The sequence below is a fragment of the Callionymus lyra genome, chromosome 5, assembly GCF_982586985.1.
Source record: "Callionymus lyra chromosome 5, fCalLyr1.hap1.1, whole genome shotgun sequence".
Lineage (NCBI taxonomy): Eukaryota > Metazoa > Chordata > Actinopteri > Syngnathiformes > Callionymidae > Callionymus > Callionymus lyra.
The window spans coordinates 35,408,524-35,433,500 of NC_141822.1; the positions used below are offsets into that span (position 1 = coordinate 35,408,524).

The 24,977-nt window shown below is 38.3% G+C and overlaps 3 protein-coding genes across 9 annotated transcripts in view; all 3 read right to left on the reverse strand.

Moving 5' to 3' along the window:
* The window catches only part of LOC148080447 (uncharacterized), a 37,684-nt gene extending 31,200 nt beyond the window's left edge, over positions 1-6,484 (reverse strand). For 2 of the 4 annotated variants that reach the window (XM_087792161.1, XM_087792159.1), the window contains exon 1: positions 6,266-6,484. The gene's annotated coding sequence lies outside the window, so the exon portion shown is untranslated. The remainder of the gene's footprint in view (positions 1-6,265) is intronic. The other 2 variants (XM_087792160.1, XM_087792162.1) reach the window with 2 other exon arrangements.
* A 1,274-nt stretch (positions 6,485-7,758) lies between these two features.
* Positions 7,759-8,915, reverse strand: LOC148080448 (myosin light chain 3, skeletal muscle isoform). Its single transcript, XM_087792164.1, has 4 exons — positions 8,720-8,915; positions 8,489-8,659; positions 8,320-8,397; positions 7,759-8,252 (listed from the first exon to the last, which is right to left on the reverse strand). Exons 1-4 carry the CDS (start codon positions 8,898-8,900, stop codon positions 8,224-8,226), a joined length of 459 nt encoding a protein of 152 aa, XP_087648290.1. The 5' UTR covers positions 8,901-8,915; the 3' UTR covers positions 7,759-8,223.
* Positions 8,916-9,894: 979 nt separating this feature from the next.
* On the reverse strand, positions 9,895-18,633 carry lancl1 (LanC antibiotic synthetase component C-like 1 (bacterial)). Of its 4 annotated transcripts, none has more exons than XR_015711361.1 (12): positions 18,577-18,633; positions 18,220-18,325; positions 18,030-18,147; positions 17,579-17,789; positions 17,303-17,450; positions 17,002-17,148; positions 16,690-16,872; positions 15,418-15,594; positions 14,323-14,395; positions 13,052-13,140; positions 10,188-12,239; positions 9,895-9,922 (listed from the first exon to the last, which is right to left on the reverse strand). XR_015711361.1 is itself a non-coding variant. In XM_087792163.1 (10 exons), the coding sequence occupies exons 2-10, from the start codon at positions 18,304-18,306 to the stop codon at positions 13,064-13,066; spliced, it is 1,221 nt and encodes a 406-aa protein (XP_087648289.1). In that variant the 5' UTR covers positions 18,307-18,325; positions 18,577-18,633; the 3' UTR covers positions 12,314-13,063. The 4 variants fall into 4 exon arrangements, 1 of the variants encoding a protein (XP_087648289.1); XR_015711360.1 differs by having other exon boundaries at positions 10,188-12,304; XR_015711359.1 differs by having other exon boundaries at positions 10,188-12,307.
* Positions 18,634-24,977: the final 6,344 nt, after the last annotated feature.

Below are 24,977 nucleotides of genomic sequence, written 5' to 3' on the forward strand. Positions count from 1 at the left end.
TTAAAAATATCAACCAGTGTGAAGGAAGTATTCAATAATGTTTGGTTCTTTTAATCAGATGAGACAATTGCAGTGATGACCTCTTTTTCCAAGTCTGAGCCTGTGGTGTGAGGTCAGGAGTTGTTATACAAAGCCTTACCTACTAAGTCCTAATAGAAGGACACTGCGCATGTATTAGCTCTGCTCTTTTAGCCTATAGTTACCTCAGATATAGACAAATCATGTAAAGTGTTTGGAGAAAGCAGATGGTGGAGGATTAACATTGTATTGTGGACATGCAGAGCTGTGGTGGTGGTGAGCGCTGGGGTGGGAGGGATTTCTTTCACACAGGGAGGCATGGGAGGAGTGGAAAATCCTGGAAAGAATAAAATAAGTAAGCTGTTCCTGGGGTAGTAAAACAGACAAGCTGTTGGAAAGGATGGTTAAGAAAGTTTCATTGAAGAGCTGATGAGGCTTCATGATACAGTGTCCTCGTTTTCAAAGGTCACTCTCATTTAATAAAACCTAACATCCTTTTTAAACGGTGAATGTCGAAAAGTATATACTGTGAACTTTTGGCACCATTAACAGCTTTACTGCATAGAGGTACTGGCCACTGCGGCCCAGGAGGACACTACAAAAGCAGATTAAAACTCATAGAGTGAGAGTCATAACTACAGCATTATAATGTCCAAAGACATTAACTGTTAACTGGAACTAGAGCCTGAGACACACACAGGCAAAAGCAGCTGTTCTAGATGGAATTCCCAGATGTTTGCGCACAAGTGGACTCTTACGGTATGCTCACATGATTCACATAGTTATTTTAGAGACATAGAAAAAAAAGGAAGTGTTGAGAGGAAAGGCAGACATAATTCTGCCAAAATTATGATATACTGTATAGTCTATAGGGTTGACTACAGAGACCGGCAGACATTTTATTATTTTTTAATTAACATACCTTCACCAGTTACAAACAGATATAAGAAAAACAAAAATAACAGCCACAGGGTATAATAGTATTGTGTTCATCCTGTGGTGAGGTATCATTGTCCAACAACAGTTTTTTATATATAGCAAATTTAAGCTTAGTTGTTGTTGTGATTAAATATTGGACCTGTTAGGACCAGAGCTGCACAGCCTAAATTTATCTGTGTATAAGCGAGTAATCTTTTTATTTTTTACAATGATTTAATCTGTGGATTCATGGTTTATTATTTATATTGTTGGTTTAAACTTGCTCTATGCTACCAGTGCAGCTCTAGTTCCCTGCCAAGAGCTTATGACAACATCACCGTGGCAAAGAAAAACTGCCTCTAGGAGGCAGAAACCTTGAAAGAACCAGACTCCCGGCAGGCAATCTCCTTCACAACTGATCAGGCCCATTGCAAATGTATATAATACACAGGTAAACGGACTGAAAACTTTGGATCAAACAAGTCTCCAGTTTACCATTTTACTCTATATTCTAGTATATATAATTATTGGTTTATTAATTTAGCACAAAACGAACGTCTGAAAACATAATTACAGTCAATTTACCGTCAAAAACATCCTCCCTGCACTGCTGCGGTGGACACTGACCAACAGCTAATGTATCTTACACACACATAAAGAAAACAAGGAGATATTCAAAGCATCATCACTAAGGCAACAATAGTACTCGGAGAAGGTGAAGGAGATGAGAGAGTCTGCTTCACCACAGACCAGCTAGAGAATGAGGGTCAACACATCACAACTCAAAGGGGCTCATTCCTTTGAGGGGATGGTTTCCATGGCAGGGTTGCCTTGGTGAGAGGGGCCCACCATGGTCCCACAGGGTACTTGTACACTCAGTTGGGCAGAGCACAGCAGAGCTCACACATGCTGGAGAAAAATAATTTAAAAGATGTTGCTGTAGACTAGTAAATTAAATGCTGCTCACAATTTTATTATATCGATGAAATGTGAAGCCCTAATCGAAGGTCGACACCAACCAAATCCAATTTGCCTCAGCATTCAGTGTCTGGTTCCGAAACTCAGAGGTTCATCGTGTGATGAAGATCTAATAATGCTGCCTGTGGTTGGCGTTCCCACTTGGTCGTGCCATGCAAGACAAACTCATCCTGGTTACCACCGTCATACACAGCCAGTTGAAGTATCAATTAATGGGATAAAGCACAACATGTTTGTAAGTCATTGGCCTGATTGATATAAAGAGAAATGCGATTCATTCGAATAATGTATTTCTCTATATGAATGAAAAAAGAAAATCGGGTGAAAAAATTGTTAATCAAACACATTTTGTTTTTAGGCCACATCTCCCAGCTCTAGCTAGCCACGTGACATTAAGTAAGTAAGTAAGTAAGTAATATTTATTTATATAGCGCTTTTCGAGACCAGGGTCACAAAGCGCTTAAACAATCAAAACAATACTCAAAAAAGTACATACTTTAAAGATCAAGATAATACTGAGAACAACACAGGAGTTCGAGAAATTCAAGGAAAAGCCTGAACAAAAAACTTTATAAATACAAATAAATAAATTAACTCGCAGTTAAATACAATACATTATTGAAAACATATTCAACGCCTCTTTACATATGTTGTCTAAATCCAGAGATTCTTTAATTCCGTTTAGAATTAACTCAGATTAACATTCACCCATCTCATTGAGTAAATAACAATGTGTCGAAGGCAAACATTTTATAGTATCAGGAGTTTTACACAGATGTCTGAAGCTGTCTACATTTATGCTCCAGAGAAAACATCCGTTCACACTACAGTTTTCAGGATTTGGTTACAGTCTTGGAGAAGCCGCTTGTAAATTCCCTGAAGTGTTATTCCGTTGCATTACATTCCAGACCTCTCAGTCCTCAAGAACATGTTCGGAAGTCAAAATGAGCACAAGAAGAAACCGGATATTTACTCTCAATACGTCACCCTTGATAATGAGGCTCTTTGGAAGCTGCAGCACAGTGTCCTGGATTTAAAGCAAGGGCAGGACAGATCATTCCTGGTGCCAATAGCTACGAAGGGCATGAGTGCCCAACATGAGTGTCCTCTCTGTGGGGGGTATGGTCCGTGAAGAACGGGTTGTAACACCGGCTGTCACTGCTAGCTTGATAGACTGTCAGCGAGTTTAGGGAAGATGGGGCTTTCGTGAGCGACTTGGAGGAATAATCCAATATACATCTTCCCACAAGCAAGGTTATGGTTCCAATCATCACACCAGCACAACACATCTACTGCACAACAATAAACATTAGCTGTCTGTCTGGCAGCTGTTTCTAATGGCAACTTCTCTTTCGATCAACAGTGTTGGCAGACGATGTGGTTCTCATTCTCATCTGCCAAAAGATATCGCTTCTTTGCCTTTTCTTTGCTCCTTTCACTCTGTCTCATTATGAGTGCTCAAAATATTTCTTAAGAAAAACATATTCACAGCCTTCTATTCTAAAAGAAAAACTAAAAACAGACAGACACAGACGTGTTCAATAATTTGTTGGGTGTTTTAAAGGGCAGTTAAATATTTGGTTAACTCGTTGCACCTGGAAATAATCTCAACAACAACAAACATCATATAATAAACAGTTTGTATGATAATGAAACTGTTTATAAAGGTCTTTAATCTTCATATAGTAAAAGTGTTTTCTTTTGTTTCAAAATCATAAATACAAAAATACAGTGATTTATGAAATATATTGGAACACTACAATACAAATTATAAATCTATAAACAAAAAATAAACTAAACTAGGGGTACTTCTATAGGATATTTTAGTAATCAAATATTTTACTGAAAATGTAATAGAATAATCGGATAGTGTATATTTTTAGATAGTTAAAGACTGGTTTGTTTTTACAGTTTTGATTCACAAAAACACAAACATTGGCTTTCCAGTATTTATTAGCATCTGAAACATTGAGAAAGTTTTGTCATCGAAATACTTTGTGTAAATGAGATTTAAAGCAATATAGTGTTCCAGTTGAAAGAATTCTACCCTACCTTTAATTTGCTGTCTTTGATAACCCAAATATAGAAATTAAGCTCACATTTACTTGATTTAGGAAAAATATTTATTGTTTAAAAAGGTGTATCAAGTATTTAGAAAAGTTTCTATATAAACGTATTAGCTTATTAATGTATATATTTATTTATTTTTTCACATTACAAATGACTGCCATCAACTGCAGTCTGTAGGAGAGTTTGGCTGTGTGTACTATATGTAAGTCATCAAGGCATTTAGGTTTACCTGATGTGCAAGATTTAGTAAGTCAAAGTTAGGCCTTAATCCTGTGCTGAAGCACAGTTCTGCCAGCTCTCATTAGAAACCTGTTGGTGACACAGCAGGAAGCATCCTGAGTCGCCTAATAACCCAAGACCTGAACCAAGAGCACCAGAGGAAACACCAAGTTTACAGATTCCCTTCTCCTCTTTCAAAACAACATTCTAGCATCAATCCAGACTCCGACCCTGGATCTGATTCATGATCGATACATTACTAAGCTCCTTCAGAAGTAGCAACCCCGGCTTCCACGCCAGGGATACATTTCACTTAACATCTCTGTGGTTTTATGAGTTTCATGTTACAACTAATAAGAACTGACATTTTGGAAAACACGAATGGCCCTTCAGGGAAATCTTCTCCAGCAAACCCTCAGAGAAGTCCCAGGTACACACCAGTGTCTCACTTGTGATGGAGGTCAATCATTCTGTCTATGATTAGACGCACACAAGTGAGTCCCTGTGTTACCTGTCCACACACAACAAATCTACCTCATGATTTTAGACTCCATAAACAATTTTAACATTTCAATTGTGTTAGCACTATAGAATTAAAAAATAGACAATAAGTAGGAAACCATTTTCATTTATAGGGGTGAAACAAATACTTTAAAATGTTTTTGTCTTCGCCTTAAATGTCCATGTATTTCAATGCTATCATAGTATGTGCACAATAAAAAAATAAAAAAATAAAAAAATGTATTTGTGTTGCGAACTAACTGGTTGACCAGTCAAGTGTAATTTCTATTTTTCTTTTTCATTTATTTACAACTGCTTTTTCACCATTTTACATATATCGCAGTATGCTCAATTACTGACATGTTTTACTACAATGTCCAATGAGGGAGCAGCACGTGGTCGTGTGTATATGTTTCTTGAAGAGCTTTGTCTTGCAGGATTAGCCGATGGCAATCTTAAATCCTTCTTGGCAGCACACATCACACACAGAGCTACTAAATACGTGCTGAAAACATGGAAGACATTTTAGTGCATGATTGGATCACAAAATATTGAGAAAAAAACCTGCCTCACACACAAAGACCACTTACATATGCATTGAAAGAAGAAATTAGCTTTGATCAAGACTTGATGACACATGACTGCGAGGAGGCCCTGGGGCACACCCACAACATGCTCAGAAGAATGAACTGGTAACACCCCAGTATTCCCCATTGAATATCTGGAGGACGTTTCTAGGGAGATTATAGTCTACGCCTCTCTGGTCGGGCTGCTGCCCCTGCGACCCAACTTCCGTTATGCAGTGGAAATTGTTGTTTTTCCATTATTCATAATTATGTTTCTGCCTCATCATCACCTGTGCTGACTGACGTCGGCGCATGCGTGAACTGTTATCGTGGATGGAAACCCTGCAGAAAAAATCTCCAATTCCTACAAGCACATAGAACAACAAGGAGGAGAGCTCGCAGACATTTATATATTATTGTCTATATATTGTTATTATATTATTGTCCCTTTAGTTGACGGTTATTAAAAATAAATAAAGGATGAAATGCAGGTCATTCCCCGCAGCATGCTGGGCGGTCTGCAAGGACGACTGGCTCTCAGACAAGACGGGCAACTCCCAAAAAATCGGACTTATCTTAACATGTCCAGCACAAAGCAACCGCAAGAAATTTTTCATTTCATGAGTCCATTGACAGTTTTATTTTTCCCAAAACACATCCATTGAAGCCGGTCCAGGATGTGAGTGTAAGGGGCATCACACCGGTTTCAGCACCATTCAGGCGTGGACCAGAACAAAAGGCTGCGGCAGACACTCACACGCACGCTCCTAACTTTAGCACGCCTCGGAATTCTATACAAATGTGATGAAAACATCACTTACGTTTGCAGAGGACGAACAAATAATCGATCTTATGAAAAGAACCTTTACGTTTAATCGCTCAAACAGACAAACATACATTTTTAAATAAAACAAACTCGTCAAAACTCCACACTACGTGTCAGATTTAACGTGTGTTTTCTATTATTATTCGGCAAATGTCACGCACGCTCTTACCTGCAGGTCCCGGCGGGTGCGCGGCGCTGACACCTCGACTGTGCGACGCTGGAGTGACAATGAAAGGAGCCGCCTGGCCCCGCCCACCGCAAATTAAATTACCGTAAAGGCAGTAAATGAAGCGCGGTCCGATTTCGATCCTATAGGATGGATGCAAAAAATATCTGTAATTTTAAAATCGAATATCACTAACGCGTCATTGAGGATACGTTTTGTAGAAGTGCATTTACAATCCACCTCAAACGCATGAAGTGAAGTGAACACGAGAGGCAGGAACAGGGAAGGAGTTAAAATGTGATGTGAAAAAAGGGGGATATTCTGGAGTGTAATAGGCTGGAGAGACGAGGGGGAGTCTGCTGCGGGCATCAGGGTGTGGCTGTTGCTGAGGAGAGAAGGAGAAGAGAGGGATGCAGAGCAGTGAGATGCCATGTGGAGAATACATACTTTTAAGAAACAGGGAAATCGAAAAAGGCTTTCACTATAGATGCTGCATATATAGAGAGCATGCTTCAGTCTGGATTATGATTCCAAATAATTTTTAGGAATAAAAAACAATGTAAATAATCATGATCATGGCGCTTTGAATGCATTTTTGGATTAGCAACAGCTGAAGTGAACGATCATTTGATAAAATGGGGTTTAAACTCAACTATGTCAGACATTTGGCTCCATCTAGCGGTAAAAGTTCAACATTGACAATACTTCACAATCAGACTGATAAAAAAATCAAGTTAAAATATTATGCAAGATATTTCTGACTACACGTTGTGATAAAATTATATGGTTATATAGAGTACTGCAGTGGTCCCCAACCTTTTCCAACTCAGCGCCCACTTTTAAGTCTCACACAAAAAGCGTCCTTAATCACTATTTCACACGGTGGCTGAGAAGAGCAAAACAGATGTATACAATCTTGAAACACATTAACAAAATCTTGAAACAAATTTACAAACTACTGAATCAAATTTATACTCAGAAATAAATGTAAAAACGTTTCTAGATTATTAATGTAACTAGTCTGAAGTGTCGATCTTGAAAATACTTTGTCTAGTTGGATAATTCGTCTGATATTTAAATCAATCAGACAAAATGATGATCTGATTTTAGGCCTGAGTCCACTTACCACAAGCCTCACAAGTGTATTTTATAAAATTGCCTTATTTACAAACTATCCACCAGTCTGCTGTAGGTGATTCATATTATTGACAATTAAGACTTATTTTTCGGGGACGAGGAACTGTAAATAAAGGTATTTTATACATCTCTGCGAAAGGGGAATTCATCGGACAGTATATGTTGGAATATTTCACAAAACTAACTGATTGAATTAATCGTTTTAACAGACTTGTATTTAAAAAGAAAACTAGCTTTGTATGCTTTTAGTAAAAAATGTCAGCCTTTATAATGGAAAATGACAATTATGATCTTGTTTTTAATTTTCTAAAATGACAGGAGTGTGGAGGAAAGATGAACAGTGATCAGTGGAGATGGGATGTACTTTGGAAAAGTTTATTCTGACATGAACAGAGTGAAAATAAATAACACTTGTCGGGGGAGATGGGAGATTACGGCGGTCTATCCACTGCTCTTTTCCAGGACCTTTGGCATCGCTGGGCCAGTGATGTCATGACTGAATGAGGTGGTGGTGGGATGGGAGGGATCTACCCTCACTTGATGAGTGGTTACCCCTTTCTCCCCCGTTCCTCACCCCAATGTGGAGAGTGGAGACCCGACCCTGGGGGGGAGTGGTGGCCGTGTGAAGGGGGGTTCTACAATGGAGAGATGTTGCTGGTGGCGTCCCGAGAGAGGAGGGTTAGAGACGAAAGGAAAACAAAATAAACAACAAGATGGGTTGTCTTCAGCATCTCTTGTACATAGTCCTTGTCTTTCCTTGGTTGGTCTTTGAAACAGTGTCTGCAGACGACTGCAGTTTCCTCAGCACTACTGCTGCTGGCCTCTTAAACGGACAGGATGTGCTTGACGAAAGCTGGGGAACACAAACCAGACGGTGACACAAAGGAAATGTACGAGTAACGCAGGAAGTCCGAGCTCACCCTCATAGTGCACACTGCCGTTCTCGTCCTCCTGGCCGGTCATGAGGGCGTCGATCTCAGGCTCGGTCATCTTCTCTCCTGTGGACGGTCAGAAGTCAGCCAAGGTCTTGCATACCCCACAGGTCAAGTTGACTATTAATAAGTCGGTATCTATTTCTGGGAGACTCACCCAGGGTGGACAGCACGATGCGCAGCTCAGCGCCCATGACTGTGCCATTGCCCTCCTTGTCAAAGACACGCAGACCCTCAACGTAGTCGTCAACGGTACCCTTGGGCAGGCCATCAACCTCCTTGAGCATGGGCAGGAAAGCGTCAAAGTTGAGCCTCTTGTTGGCCAAGTCTGTGGAGCACATGGTCACATCACTGCTCGCAAACACTTCTCTGGTCTAGGCGCTCGTACCATCGGCGGTTGGGTTGCCCAGGATCTTGCAGACGTCCTTGTTGGTGGGGTTCTGGCCAAGAGCGCGCATGATGTCAGCAACCTGGTTGAAGGCCACCTGGCTGTCACCAATTCTGTCAAAGAGACCGAAGGCCTCCTTGAAGTCTGGGCGGATGAAGAAAAGCAGGGTGTTATTCCTCATATTTCCAGTCTACCTTTCTTCTATGACACGTAAGGTGGAGCATTGTTCTGGCAGATCATGGGATGTTAAAGCTACATACTTCTCGCAGTTTCCAAACTATAACGAGAGACTGGTCAAGGACATTCTTGTGCAGTTGCTTCATTTAATTCAATTATTATTTGTTCCATTATCAGCAATAATTTTTTTATTGGCATTTGTGACAGGAAGCATGTGTCTTTTGACAGATTGATGTTTCCACACAGCCGCTGGACTGGCCCCGCCCACCTCTCTTTAAACCTGATACCTCTGCCTAAATTTGTGAAATTTTAGTGTGACACTGATACACCCTGGCTGAGGGGCGCAGGCCATATAGAGGCACAACTCAGGTTTAACGTAAGATGCTGACTGGTGCGTAATCTACACCTCGCCATGTGTCTGACTGAGCACTTTGACGACAGTGTCAAGAATCCATCATCCAGGAGAGGGAGATTATTTTTATGCTCCAGTGTCCGGAGGGGTCAGAGTGGAGATTCCTTGTGTAAGAGGAAGCCGCCGGGCCTTGGGATTTGCACCTCGGCCTGCAACAGTAGGTCTGCGCCGCTCAGAATAGATTCCCCTCGACAGCTGGACACATGCATGTCTCCTTTTTTAAATTAACTCTACTTTGGGAATTAATAGAATTTTTGGGATAAAATATTTTTTTTAATAAATTCTTACATTTTGATAAAATATATTTGATTTCATATATATTAATAGAAAATATAACATTGTTTTAAAATAAATAGCATGATGTTATTAATTCAATTGTTTTTCATTATAGGATAGAGATAAATGATTATGTTTATTTAATTAATACATATATTAATAAAAATAAACATGATCATTTATCTCTACTGGATAATGACAAACAATTTAAATCCAAACATGCCATTTATTTTAAAAAGAGCCATCACAATGTTTTAATATACAAATATTTGTACACACTGAATATGTATGTTTTAACTCGTTAACTTACCCTCAATCTGATCCGGTGTGAACTCAGTCTGTTACACAAAAACAAAACAAAAAAGGTTAAAAACACATTAATATATAGTTTCAAGCACAGCATATATACACATCCAAGTTAGGTGTTGGATCATATTTTAATTTTAACATCCAAATAAATACATTGCTATTATTATACTAACAGTTTAACAGACAAAAAATCATCTGAAGTGTCCAGACAGCAAATAAATCCCATTTAACGGATAATATATTAAAAGAAAAAGATACACGCGGTCCTAAGAGATCCATGAACGGAAAACACACCATGTTGGAGGATAACGAGCAGGAGGAGCGGAAAGAAAGGAGGAGAGAGGCCGAAGTCCCAAGACAGAGTGGTCCTGAGCCATGGTCCGAGCCCCCCTCTTATCTAACCCACACATGTGATGTCACATATGTTAATGGGGCGGATCAGATGACTCGCTGGAACATCTTTAACTTTCTTAGGGCAAATGGAAAGAAGAGCTGAGCGCCTTCACAGCGTCGGGCCTTTAGAAGGGAAAGGGAGGGGGTGCTAATTTTAGGAAGCCAAAGAAGTGAGTCAAGACCTTGTCCCTCTACATTCAGTCACTATAATAGCTAGGCAGAGAATCAAAAGCAGGTTGTGTGTATGTTTTGTATCATTTAACACAATGCAGCAGTTCAGAATTGGACCTCAGCTACCAAGTAAACCGTTTCTGGAGTCCCAATGTGACAAGGTGTTATTTTTAAACTTCGCGCAACTCCTCCTCTTATAGTGAAATCCCAGCAGAAGCAAGGAGAGAATCGTGATCCGGCAGCAATTTTCTCCCTCAAGATGCCCTGCGTGTGACTAGATCAGTAGGAATCTCTTTCACGTTAGCCCAGATACTTGCTGTATTGTTTGCCTTCCGTAAACAACAACTTGTAAGAACAGAGTCCGCCCTCCAATTCTATGAATAACATTTTGTAAAGAAATTTCTCCAGAGCTTTCCATGGTACTGATGGCTTTGATTAACAGACCCTGAGCCAACATAATCGGTTAACAACGCAATTGTGGCATTTTCATGCCCTTAATTGCAAAGAAAAATGTGCAGGGACATGTAGAGGGTCAGGGAGGGAGGTTCCACATTCCGGAAAGTTCTCTGCCTAATGATGTATTTTACACAGGTGTATTGTGTGTGTGTGTATATATATATATGTATAAATGGTTTCCAAGACTTTACATGAAGAACAAAATTATCATTGTTAAACCTTTCTAAATAATATGCAGCAAATAAATGACACGGTAGAAATATATAAGGACTAACATGATTATTATTTTAATTAATAGTATCCTCTTATTATCTCCTTCCTTAATTCCTCTTGGGGCATTCATGCAACACTAAAAATGCCTTCTTTAAGTAAATGTCTAAAAGCAGTTCATTCAACTGCTACCAATTTGGGGAGGGAAAAATAAACAACAAATAGTTATGTTCTGCCTTTTTAAGCACACATCATCTTTATGAAGCAATAATACATACATTATAAAAAGGGATAATATTTACATTTTGCATTTGTATACAAGAAGGACTTTTAACCCTGTCTGTGCTTCTATAGATAACATTTGTAAGAGATACACTCTTGATCTACTATGAATCCAAGTTCTTTTTAATGCTTTTGCTTGAGCCAAAATTTCAAGTTAAAATTCTAATTAGTTCATGTTGTAAAGCAATATGAAACTAATGCAATAATTCAGCCGTCGACAAAATGATCAGACCAGCCTTGTTGACTGTAACTTGATTTTATTTTCTGGTACAACTGAAGATTCATTCGTTTGAACAACTATAATGATAAAAAAAGAAAAACTGATACATTGTCCACGTTTTCTTATATAATGACCATCAATAACTATGACATTGAACTGATAACCAAGTGTTTTAGGCATTCCCTGTTTTTCGCTTTATGTTTATACTTAAAAACATTGGAATGAAAAGTCGAACACTAACACCCATCAAGCTAACTTTTAAACTTTTCTCAAGTCAGACTGGTTGATAATATGAAAAACATTCTTGGCAGATTCTAGAAGCTCGTAGTGATGTGGTGGTAATCCAGACAAGGAAATCACTTACATGCTGAACTGGTGGTAACATTAGAAAAGTGACCAAGGGCGGGGTCAAGCGTCGGAGGACATTTGTAGGCGAGAGCCCACCCTGAGACAGTTGAGCTCTATTTTTACCTTCATTCCTGCAGGCGGTGTTTGGTTTCAGTGGCACTGGTCTCTGCTGTGTTGGGGGCGGAGATGGAATATTCTCCTCAAGACTCGCTGTTATAGTAACCCCCACTACACCTCACCCATGCCAACCTTGCACTCTTACAACCCTGGCAGGCATTAGGTCAGAACGCAGAAGAAGAAAAAGATGGTGTTTGGATCCCAGGAAGAAGAGCTCCTCGTATGGGGAAAGACACACGTTGAAACATTTTTAGAATATATATTTTTGCACAAACAAAATGACTTTAAAAGGCATAATTTATTCACAAGTTGATGCTGCTTTCACTGTTCTTGAACAAAAAATAAAGCCACAACAACTTAAACTACTATTTCAGTAACAGTACAGTCATCAATGAATGACAACAGGTCAAGGGCCTAAAACAAAGTTGAACATAAAACAAATTATTTTGCTGTTGAGAACATGTTTTTATCAAAAGTGGGTCTCATTCATGAAATGTGAACTGAACAAGCTTGTGTAAGTGAGCATTTAGGGATTTTGGCATTCATCCACATTTTTGTAGCTCTGATCTTTTGGTACAAATCTATATCTGTTGATATTTAAATTCATTATATCAGTCTTTTATGTGAAAAATACAAAGATGCCTTTGAAAAATGAGATATAATGTATAACAATATAATTGGATATTAGATTTACTCACTTTTTATCAATGTGACCCACTGTCTGTTCGTAAGACAGTTTAACTAGCACAGTACACAAGTCTGCAAACATGTATGCAACAACGTTAGCGTTTTTCATTTGTCAAAAATGTTGAAATATTGTTTCCGTCTAAGTTTTATAAGGTTACTTGCAAGTCTGCAACATACACACCAACTGTTCAAAGAGACACAATAAAAGTCAACTACTTCCTGTTAGTGACAGTTCCATGTTTGGTTTGCCATGCAGAGAGGTGTAGACCAGTACCTGGTGAGGTCTTTATAACTCAAATGCAGGGAATCTGCTGTTCATTGGCTCCAGGAGGTCAGCCAGGAAATAGATGGTACCTGCCATGCCTGCCAATAACATAAGTTCAAAAAGTGTGTTAGTTAGTGTGCTAGTTGCCGCTCTATTCATGTTTTTTTCACACTATTTTCTAGAGGGATTTAGTATTTTATAAGTGTCTGACTCTCTTGGCGCATGCACACTCCTTTGTCTAATCCGATTTAAATATTGAACAATATGACAGTAATACCAACAAAAGCTTAAACTATCATTTCTTCTTTTCAAATGACAAGTGACAAGATCCATAGATGAAAACCAGCAAGAATAGCAGTTCGGGTAGGTGTCACCAACCTGACGGCTAACTCATGGTCAGTATGAGTGAAATGAAAGGGGACCTGGGGCAGTTTTAAACAGAAGCTTCGGCTGTAGCTGAGGAAAAAACCTGTTTGTGAGGACATGGAGAACGACTTCCGTACAACTTTGAAGAGGTTCTGGACAACCATTAACCTCCTTCATACCAACAACACGAGGAGGAAACAGGGTCAGGAGATGTTCTATTTCAAGGCTGGAGGTTTCTGAGGTGGTTTAAAGGTACCATGATGGCAATGCCCCGGGGGTGGATGAGATCTGCCCAAAGTTTCTCAAGGCCTTGGGTGTTGTGGGGCTGTCGTGGCTGACATGCATGGGTTACATGGCATGGTCATCATTTACATATGCATTAGCAGTCTGGGATGGTGGTTCCTATTATTAAGAAGGGGAATCTGAAGTTAATGGTCAATGCTTTATGGCGATGACTTGGACTGTTGTGTATCCAGACACTTTACTGATCTTTTGTGATAAAAAGAGAGCTAAGCCAAAAGGCAAAGTTCTTTGTATACTTGTCGATCTACACGTCGGAGAGATTATGCCTCTCACCTGGTCTGGGACCACTTGAGGTTCCCTGGGGAGACTAGACAATATAGCAAGGGAGAGGACAGTCTGGGCCTCCTTCTTGAAGCTGCTGACCCTGCGACCCAGACAAGATGATCTATCCAATTCTTTTTACATTTAAAAAAATGTTGAGGGATAGCTTCCTTGGGACCATTGCTATTTTTATAACATTGGGGGTCTTCATGTGGGCACATGTTTGGTGACCCCTGAGCAAGAGTATGATAGCAGCTTTATCGTTTTGAGGAATGTGAAATGATGTTTGGGTGTCCATTTATACAGTTTGTGTAATTACCATAAAAAAAGAAAATGATGTTTCTGGGTACCTTCAAAAAGGGAGTAAGGGGTATCAGGTGTCCTGCAACCGTGTTGTCCAAAGTTCATGCACCAGTCTGCAAACTGAAGAACAAACGCTGGTTAGATAACAGCATCCAACACGACAGGCTCTGGATAGACCGTAATGTCAACATCTGCTAAACCTGGTGCTTCAGATGAGATCCTGGAATTTGTCAAGGTATCAGATTATGACCACAATGGTGTAACCGGAGCAGGAAGCAGATATGTAATAATCCACAGTTACTATTTTCATCATCCAAGAACTTATTCATATCAACAAACGTGCACATGGGCGAGTAAACCTGCAGCCTGGAGTCTATGATTTGACTCAAAGCTGTTGACAAACATGTCTGACCGGAACTGTTCTTATTAGGGGAAAAAAGGGGCGATCTGTTTGCTAACCTCTTGTAGGAAAAAAAAATAATAATAATAATCATTCAAAATAAAAAATAAATTAAAACCCTGTTGTTTTTTTTGTTTTAATTTTGGGATGTGGTGAAATATCTTTTTAATTATTATTAATCATAATGGGTTAAACATTTCAGAAAACATAGGCTGTGCTGGGAAATAATGGTGAACATTCAAAATATTGGTAATTTGAATCAACTCCTTTCTAAAGCTGTGAACCTTAAGATAACCAGAGCACCCAATATACTGTTACCGGTTCACAGGTCTAGCCAAGTGAAGATCCAGGACCTGGTTCAACCGTCCTGCTTGCTCTTCCTAGCCTCGGACTAACTCAGACAAAAGTCAAGGAGTCAAGGAATTTGAAAACTTTTTGTTGTCCAGGCTCCCAAATGTTAGATTTAACTTCTCATCAAAACTTATGCCACAGATGTACTGCATGTCAACCCATCATTTAGCATAAATATAAACACAAATGCTTATATAACAGTAGTTACTTTAACTTACTAGGTTGGTAAGATGCTAAGCTTTGTTCATGTTGTCAATGTTTTTAGCATGTTAGATAGTGTAAAGATACAATACATCAAAACACAATTATTTAAAGAAAATTTTAACATAGTGTGCAAAGTTGGTTAAAATGATCAATATTTTTAAAAGGTTGATTAATGTTAAATATTTACCATGCAAGCTCTGTAAAGGTGGTTGAGGTCCTTGGTCTGCCGGTACAGAGCAAGAAAGGTGTAGGCATTCCCTGCCGCTCCATGGCAAAGCCCATAGCCCTTCTTAAGCAGACCCCACTTCCACACCAGATCTCCACACCTTAGAGCATCCACCAGATATTCAGGATTCCCAAAAACCTGCCGGATTGGGAAAATTAAAAAGGCAACCATTTTAAAAAACTATTTCGAGAACACATTGTCTGGTGATATATTAACTTTGATGATCATGCTTCTATATTATACATTAGCTATAATGTCTGGATTAATAATAACTATTATAAGATTATTTATTTTATTTAGATTATGTTTTACTGTTATTTTAATTAACTTAACTTTCTGTGCAGTTGTAATAAAAATTGAAAACCGTTTTAAGGAAAAAACATTTTGATTCAGGAATCCATGTTAGCACCAGCACCATGAAAGTTTGGAATTTTGAACAGATGGAGCACAATATTACTCTAGATCAACATTTTTAAACTTGTTTTTTACATTGTTGAAGGAATCCTACAGTACAAAACTACAGTAACTCAAATACACTTCCCAATAGCATAAATGAAGATTAAGCACATAGGGAATGAAAATAGGTTCAGTGTGTTCAGAACAGTATTTAGGGGAACGACTGTGCTCTATGAACGGCTTTGACTTCTTGAGTGTTTTATCTCGGGTCACCACAAGATGTCAGCATTGCGTTATAATCTTCATTGACTGTTAATTATGATTGGGATTAATTGGGGGTCTTACGATTCCATTTAAAATGCATTCTGATTGAAAAGTGTAGTGTGCACCTTTTGTTAATCAAGCAAATATAGACAATAAACCAACTCAATCTGTATAATTTGAATGAAGGAATACATCTATATCGTGTGGGTTTTATCTGATGAGGGTGCCAAACTTGTCGTTTTTAAATGAGTCTTCCTCTTTAACATGCAGTCCCTCATCATGAAGTTGCTCCGCATTTAAGTCCTCAGTGTCTGAAATTTCGCCAAACAAGGGGTTACAAGAGCATATGATGTAATTATGGGATTCCCTCATCCTCCAGCCAGCTGTAATCTTGCCATGCTCTGTTAACACAACGAGTCCCTTGGAAAAGGAGAATTCCAGGATTGATCAAAAGAGGTTACAAACTTTGATGCTTGATCATGCTTTGATCAATCAAAGCAGAATTGGTGTGGTTGAGGTAAACAAGAAAAAAAACTAAGGTTTTTTTAAGTGAAGAAACAATAAAATGGTTACTCTGTAGGCCTGTAGAAGCATGTAGACCACTCCTGGGGATCCGTGGCACCAGTGCACGAGCAGGTCACGGTCATCACCGACACACGGAGGATAGTTTCCTGAGGGGAACTTCAGCCGGGTGACATAATCCACACTAGGCTTCACCAAGCGATGAACGTTCTCTGCGATTGTGAGGAAGCTTGGCTGTGAAAAAAGAATAGTGCCACGGAATAACATTTAATTAAATAGATAGTCTGAATATAATCCACTTTATTTAAAAGTATTGAGTCAGCAAATAATACGTCTTAAATTATCTCCTAGGAATGTGGCTACCTGCATGAGGAAGTAGTATATGCCCGCCAGTCCATGAGCTGCTCCCACGTACCGCTCCTTGTACCACTCGTACATCAGGCTGGTCTGATTCTGCATACCAGCCTTTCTGCTGCAACGTTCTCCAGATACTAGCACTGCCTCACAGATCTAAGAGAAGTGCAAACATATCTCATAAAAACTCACTAAAAGTCAACAAAATAAATAGAGACAACATTTAAAGTCTCAAAAAGTAAACCATTTTGTAGCAAAGTGTGTAGCAAATCGAATTAGATCATCTCCAGGCACATTCGCAGCAGCTTACTTGCTGGATGTGCTGATGTGGGATTCTTTCTTGGTCGAGCTGCTTGTTGATGAAGATGAGTGAGTAAAGGAAGCCCATTCTACCATAAAGCATCTCATCTGGCAGCTCACCAGAACCTTTCACCACAGTCTGGTGGTACTGCATCAGTCTGCAGGGAGAACTTATGTCAGACTTGATTTACTATCAAGAGTAGCAGAGTTTTTTCCGCTGAAAGTGATATATTAATGATGAACAGCATCACCACAACATTGGTTGATATTGTTTTTTAAGTCTCACCTGTTGATGCACTCATCTGCCTCTTGTGGCCGATGCAGTCTATGGTAAACAACGGCAGCAACAGCCAGTGGTCCAGCATCTCCGCAAAGGAAGGTGAGATCATGACGACGGGTCAAACATTTGAGGCTGCGTGTAACATAGTCCAGAGCATTCTGAATATACGACTCCTCCTTAAAAACGTTGTGGAGATGAAGATAGAGAAGAGCAATGCCTGAATGAAAGGAAAATACAGTAGTTTAAGGTAAATACTGGCAGAACATTTATTTTGAGAGACAAAAAAAGAGAAAACAGGTAGTGGTACTGCTCATTCAAAACATTGTATATGCAATTCATGTCATGGATTCTGCGTCTATTCTGGATTTATGATTAATGTAATTTGAAAACCTTATATCAAGCACCATAAAGCGTCCTCCTTATGTCACATGAACACACACACTTGAACATGCATCACCTGCCCAGCCCGTGTAAGTGGTACAATCTCTGGGATCAGCAGACCGAAGCCCTCTTTCCATCACACTTAAAAGCTCTCCGACTTTGTGGCTCAGCCTTTGGGAAAACTCCGGCGAGAGCTTAGCATGACATTGAGACAAGAAAGGAAATAGTAATGATGGGAGTTAAGCATGGAACGTCACTTAACTTACCTTTCCCTGGCTGTCAAACAGAGATTGCGTAAGAGCTGAGCTGCCATCATATTCAAGATACTGGTTTCTCAGGGATCGTGTTTCCATTTTCACTCTTATTTTTAGTCTAGAATCATCATAAAATGGAATACTTTTTATTCATTTGAAGAATGAAATATTGTATGACAATATTGTTTAGCACAACAGAGCAGAGACTATCCCACACACCCACATAAACAAGTTAGCGTAGTTGCTTGGCTTAAGATAACCATTACCACATTGGCGAAATTTGAAGGAAAAATTGTCACAGTTTTAATAGGTTTTTGCATGTTATATTTAAGGCGCAAACTAAATATTCGTAAAGGAAATATCAAATACCGCTGAGACTTCAGTAAGCGATGCGGGAAATCTGCGTGATCCAGGAACGCATGCGCACTTGCGCAGTGACATATTTCGATCCGGTTCACGGCAACTAGATTGGGACAAAAATAAAATCAGCGAACCGTGTGCGCATGTGTATTGCATTCAAAATAAACGACTTTATTTAAATAGCCGGTGACATGGCGTCTTTTCGAGTCTAAAAATGCATCGATTTCATGAAACTATTAATCACAGGCTAAATAATTGTGTCACGTTTTAACTGATTGTACACACGTAGAAAACTCCCTGCTGTTTTAGAGTAAATGTCCACAGACTCCATTATTTGTTTTCCTATTTATCTTTCATAAATTCGATGTTTTGAGACTAAATGAGAAAATAAATTCATAGCTATATAAATAATAATAAAAATGTAAATGTTTTTTACATTTACTCTAAAACATCAGGACGTTTTCAACAATCAGTTTTCCAGTGGGATTAATAAAGTCAAGCCTGTGATAGACTGGGAGCTTCCAAAATACACTGTTTTGCAGGACAAACTTCAACAAACAACTGCGGAGCTCGGGTCATGTTTCCTTCTAAACGTAAACGGACATGCTGGCCAACACACTTTCCCTCGAACTTCTTAATATTTATCTTGCTTTAACCAGTAGAATGTATGGACACGGTTCATTATTTGTCCTCATATCCTTCATAAAATCGATGCTTTGAGACTCGAAGAAACGCTCTGTCACTGACTATATAAATAAAGTTGTGTAATTTGAATACAACGCGCGCATGCGCAAATGGATCGCTGATTTCCCAGATCGTGTTCCACGCTATATTTGTGTCGTTGTCAGTACAGGATTAACACCATAGACCAGGGGTAGGGAACCTGGTCCAGAAAGAGCCGCAGTGGGTGCAGGTTTTTGTTCCAACCGATCAAGCATGTACAGTTTAACCAATGAGGTTTCAGCTGAACAAGCAACACCAGACTGACAATCAACTGATTACACTCCTAAGACACCTGATTGGATAAAATGTGTCCTCTTGAATGGTTGGAACGAAAACCTGCACCCACTGCGGCTCTTTCTGGACCAGGTTCCCTACCCCTGCCATAGACATACATATATATATATGTCATATGTATATATATACACATATATACATAGACGCCCCTGTAGGTACAATTTCGGTCCCCCCACTTCCCATGTGATGACGTCACACGCTGCATATGCGAACGTCTCTTTAAAATATTTTTTATGGGTTAAAGAAACGTTAACAGAACGTTTACATGATACTCTTTTTCTTTTTTTTTTACCAAACATGAAACATTTATATTGAGAAAAAGACGATCTTCGTCAACTTAATCACTTTCCTTTCTTTCATTTCCAGGTCTGACGACACACGTGACTTTGACACAAACGGAAGTGCCCGCGCTACGTGTGACGAAGCCGCTGATTGGCTGAAGCTGTTTTACTACTAATAATGCACAGCTGTACAATGTAATAAGTAAGTAAGTAAGTAATTTGTATTTATATAGCGCTTTTACAGACCAGGGTCACAAAGCGCTTAAACAAAAACAAAAAAATACTCACTTAAATATAAACATTTGAGTTCCGAAATAATTCGCTTTTCAAATAACAAAAATGTTAGAATATTCCCCTTTCTACAACTCATTATTTCTGTCTGTAATTCGGATCATAAACACCTCATTAATTATTTAGTTTCCTTTTCGATTTTTTTCCCGATTTAAATCAGTTATTAAATGTAAATATGCCCACTTTACTGAATGAGTCATTTTATTTTTATTTAATGTTTTCCATTTGTATAATATTACAAAAATAAATTAGGTGTTTATCTAACACTACTGGCAATAAATATTTCCAAATTTTCATGATAGTATTGTAATTTGTTCTCTTAACATAATATATAGAAATCGAAATGAAAACGAAATACAGACAAGTTATTGAAAGGGTAATATTCTAAAAAATTGTACAGTTGTGCGTTATTATTAGTAAAACAGCTTCAGCCAATCAGCGGCTTCGTCACATGTAGCGCGGGCACTTCCGTTGGTCTCAAAGTCACGTGTGTCGTCAGCCCAAGAAATGAAAGAACGGAAAGGTATTATGTTGATGAAGATCGTCTTTTTGTCAATATAAATGTTTTATGTGGTGAAAAGTATCATGTAAACGTTCTGTTGACGTTTCTTTAACCCATAAAAAATATTTTAAAGAGACGTTCGCATATGACGCGTGTGACGTCATCACGTAGGAAGTGGGGGGACAGAATTTGTACCTACAACGGGAAGTGATGATGTTTTGACGGATGTGTTGTATCACGTTAAAAAATATAACATTTTCGAAAAAAATAAATTACAAGTTTTAGTGATCAGCGACCGTTTTGCTCAAGTTTATTCATTTACAAAACACAACTTTGAAAGCAATTGTAATATATGACAAACTATTAACTTAACCAGTATCTTTATTATAACATTTTAAGTACTTAAATGATCTTTTAAGTAAATATTTTATGGAGTATTAGTTGATTGTTTAAGCGCTTTGTGACCCTGGTCAGGAAAAGCACTCTACAAATATAAATTACTTACTTACTTACTTAATGACGTGCAGTGAGGTTCATGAATGATGTCAATTATAAGAAGTGTAAAATAGCATATTATTTAATTATTCATACAACAACATGCAACTCAAAATGTTTAATATCAAACCATCATCATTCTCTTATAACAAACATAAACATAGGAATACATTTGTTTAACAACGTTTTACTTTAAATTAAAACATCTTCAGTTTGTCAATACTGTAATGAAATCTGCACTGTGATCGGTCAGTGAACATGTCTCAGGGCGCCAGTGCACATGCTCGTGTCAATACTGTACAGTGAACAGTGTATTCGAAGAATATAAATTAACATCCGTAATAATATACAGTACTGTGCAAAAGTTTTAGGCAGGTGTTGAAAGTTGTTGAAGTGTCAATTAACAAAATGCAGTGAATGAACAGAAGAGAAATGTCAATCAAAATCAATATGTGGTGTGATCACCCTTTGCCTTCAAATCAGCATCAATTCTTCTAGGTACACTTACACATCATCTGTAAATGTAGGCTTTCTCAAATCCTTCCGTATCTTCATGTAATCCCAGACAGACTCCATGATGTTGACATCAGAGCTCTGTGGGGTTCATACCATCACTTCCAGGACTACTACTTCTTTACGCTGAAGATATTTGATAATGACATTGGCTGTATGCTTGGGGTCGTTGTCCTGCTGCAGAATACATTTTGGGCCAATCATACGTCTCCCTGATGGTATTGCATGATGGTTAGTATCTGCATGTATTTCTCAGCATTGAGGAAACCATTAATTCTGACCAAATCTCCGACTCCATTTGCAGAAATGCAGTCCCAAACTTTCAAGGAACCTCCACCATGTTTCACGGTTGCCTGTAGACACTCATTATTGTACCGCTCTCCAGCCTTTCGGCGAACAAACGGCCTTCTGCTACAGCCAAATATTTGATTCATCAGTCCAGAGCACCTGCTGCCATTTTTCTGCACCCCAGTTCCTATGCTTTCGTTCATAGTTGAGTCGCTTGGCCTTGTTATCATGTCGGAGGAATGGGTTTTTGGCTGCAACTCTACCATGAAGACCACTTCTGGCTAGACTAGATTGGTGTACCTGGGTCCCACTGGTTTCTGACAGTTCTGAGGTGATGGCACGGCTGGACATCTTCAGATTTCGAAGGGAAATAAGCTTGATGTGTCTTTCATCTGCTGCACTTAGTTTCCTTGGCCCATTTATTCTTCTTCAAAAGAGCTTGAACAGCACATCTTGAAATCCCAGTATGCCTTGAAATCTTTTTCTGGGAGAAACCTTGCTGATGCAGTAGAACTACCTTGTGTCTTGTTGCTGTGCTCAGTCATGGTGTGTGACCTGTGACATGGAACTGTCTTCCACAACCTCAGCTTGGCAGCAGAGTTTGGCTGTTCCTCACCCAGTTTTAAGCTCCTACACAGCTGTATCTTTTTCACTTAATGACTGTGTTTCAACCTACTTGTGAAATTGATGATCATTAGAAACTGTTATGGTATAATTGGTTGATCATATACTTCACTATAATCCTACAAAACCCCTGACTTAGTGCAAATGTACTTATAAGAATTGATGCTGGTTTGATGGCAAAGGGTAGTAACAACAAATATTGATTTGATTTAGATTTCTCTTTTGTTTGATCATTTGAATTTTGTAAATTGATACAAATAAACAATTATTATTTATATTTTTGAAACCATTCTTAGTTTGCAGCATTTTTTCTCACCTGCCTTTTGCACAGTACTGTACATAAAGTAATTTAAGAACTGTGAACCAAACTGATGGTAGCCCGTCAGGTCACACAGGGTCCTAGCTGTAGCCCGCAGTTGCAAAAAGGTTGGTGACCCCTGTTTAAATTGTGTATATTTGCTCTGTGATGAAAAGTTCATGTACCCTCCTCGCTAGTCATTACTTCTGCCAGTAATTTAAATAATAATGAACTTTTACTGAATGATTTCGTACCAAATTGTTATATCCAAAACATTAACAGTTGGAAAAGAATGAATAAGAATAGATTGTCGACTTACACACTACATTTCCACATCTTAAGTTACATTTTTAATTAATCTTTTTTACTCCTCATATCAACTCATATAATTTATGTGTACACATTTGCCACCATTACTGTCATATTTGTGCTTCTAGATCTAGCCGTGACAGGGATAATGCTGAAAAACAATTTGTATACCAACTCCTTCAGTAACTGTATCACAAAGAAAATACTGCTGACATTTACCTTATCGTGAGTGAAAGCTGGGGAATGCTAGTATACTAAAGACTATTCCTTTGACTTGTTTGTATTATGAGTGCATTAACTCTGAAAAGAGAATAATTGATACTGATTTTGAGGTTTAAAATGTGCTTAATTCAACATTTTACCTTAAAAAAAAGTATTGCGGACAAGAACCACCCACCACAAGAACACTTTCTTCCCCTCCTTCATCTCACTCTTGAACAGTTAATCCCCACCATGATATTTAAACTACATTAATTTCACCGTTGACGTTTTTGCACTGTGTTATTAGTATTATTATTATTTCTCTTGTATATTTTGCACATATTTTTTATACCTTCTAATTTTTGTTACAACTTCCGGAGTCGTCCACAACCACAAAAAATTCCACGTATGTATAACAATATGTACTGGCGAATAAAGCTGCACTTGAATCTTGAATCTTGAATACACGAAAAGTTCTTGATTTTATAGTTAAAAGGTATGCTTATTTCAATATCACGGTATACTGTAAAAAATAAATTACATTAAAAACTTCTTACCTGAAATGTATCATGTGCATATGCTCAAAAATCCGTTGTGTGTTCCTTATTCACTATTATATGATCAATTTAATAAGAGTGGAAAGGTTCGGGCCTCTCGCCAACATCAGAGTAATCTAGTAATCAGTAATCAGTAAAAGTGACTGAATTGTATATTTTTAGGTGTTACAACTCAACAATGTTTAGAATTTTTTATGAATGATTTGAATGAAGTCTGGAGGTGCTATTTCACTTGATCCTCTTTATAATCTGGTGCGCTTTTGTATGAAAATAGACCCTTTCATTGATATTTGCTTATGGATATATGTTTTTTATTTGGCTGCGATTATGAGCGATCTACTTGACATTTGTCAACACTAATCACGATCCTGCAGATTTGACGTCACACACGCTAATAAAAAAGGAGTTTAGGGTGAAAAACAAACATTTTGAAGTCATGATTCAGTTCTTGCTTAAATATTCAATTTGTTTAACTTGAAGAATGCGCATTTAATCTTTATTTGAGCTTTCTTTTTTACACACTTCAGACGTAGAATTAGATCAAAACATACTTATAACTGATTTCTATCAGGTCACGTCATAACAGTATCCCTCTGCCGTACACGGAATGAAGTCCCGTCACACCACAGTAATAAAATTAGATATTATTATTCCAGGCACTTCTGCATATTTATAATACAGATAACATATTTAACGCATGTTATCAGGGACTTTATTTTCACCCTTTTGGATGAGGGATTTTATCTGTTGTTGTTTTCTTTAAATGAAAAAATATATATAAAATAATAATGAAAAGTATTTTAAATTCCAAGATAAAGAGGTAAACCAGATGGGAAACCATAAAACAATGGATGAATGAAACATGGAGAGCTTATCTCTGAATGCATGATCAAGTATACTTGTGTGTGTACTCTGTTATTACTGCTGAAATCAATTTCCTTGCAGCCTGTTAAGCATAACATTCATTTGTTTCTATTACAGTCTATTACAGTTATACTACACAAATCCACCTGTCGCAGAACATGACCAGACAG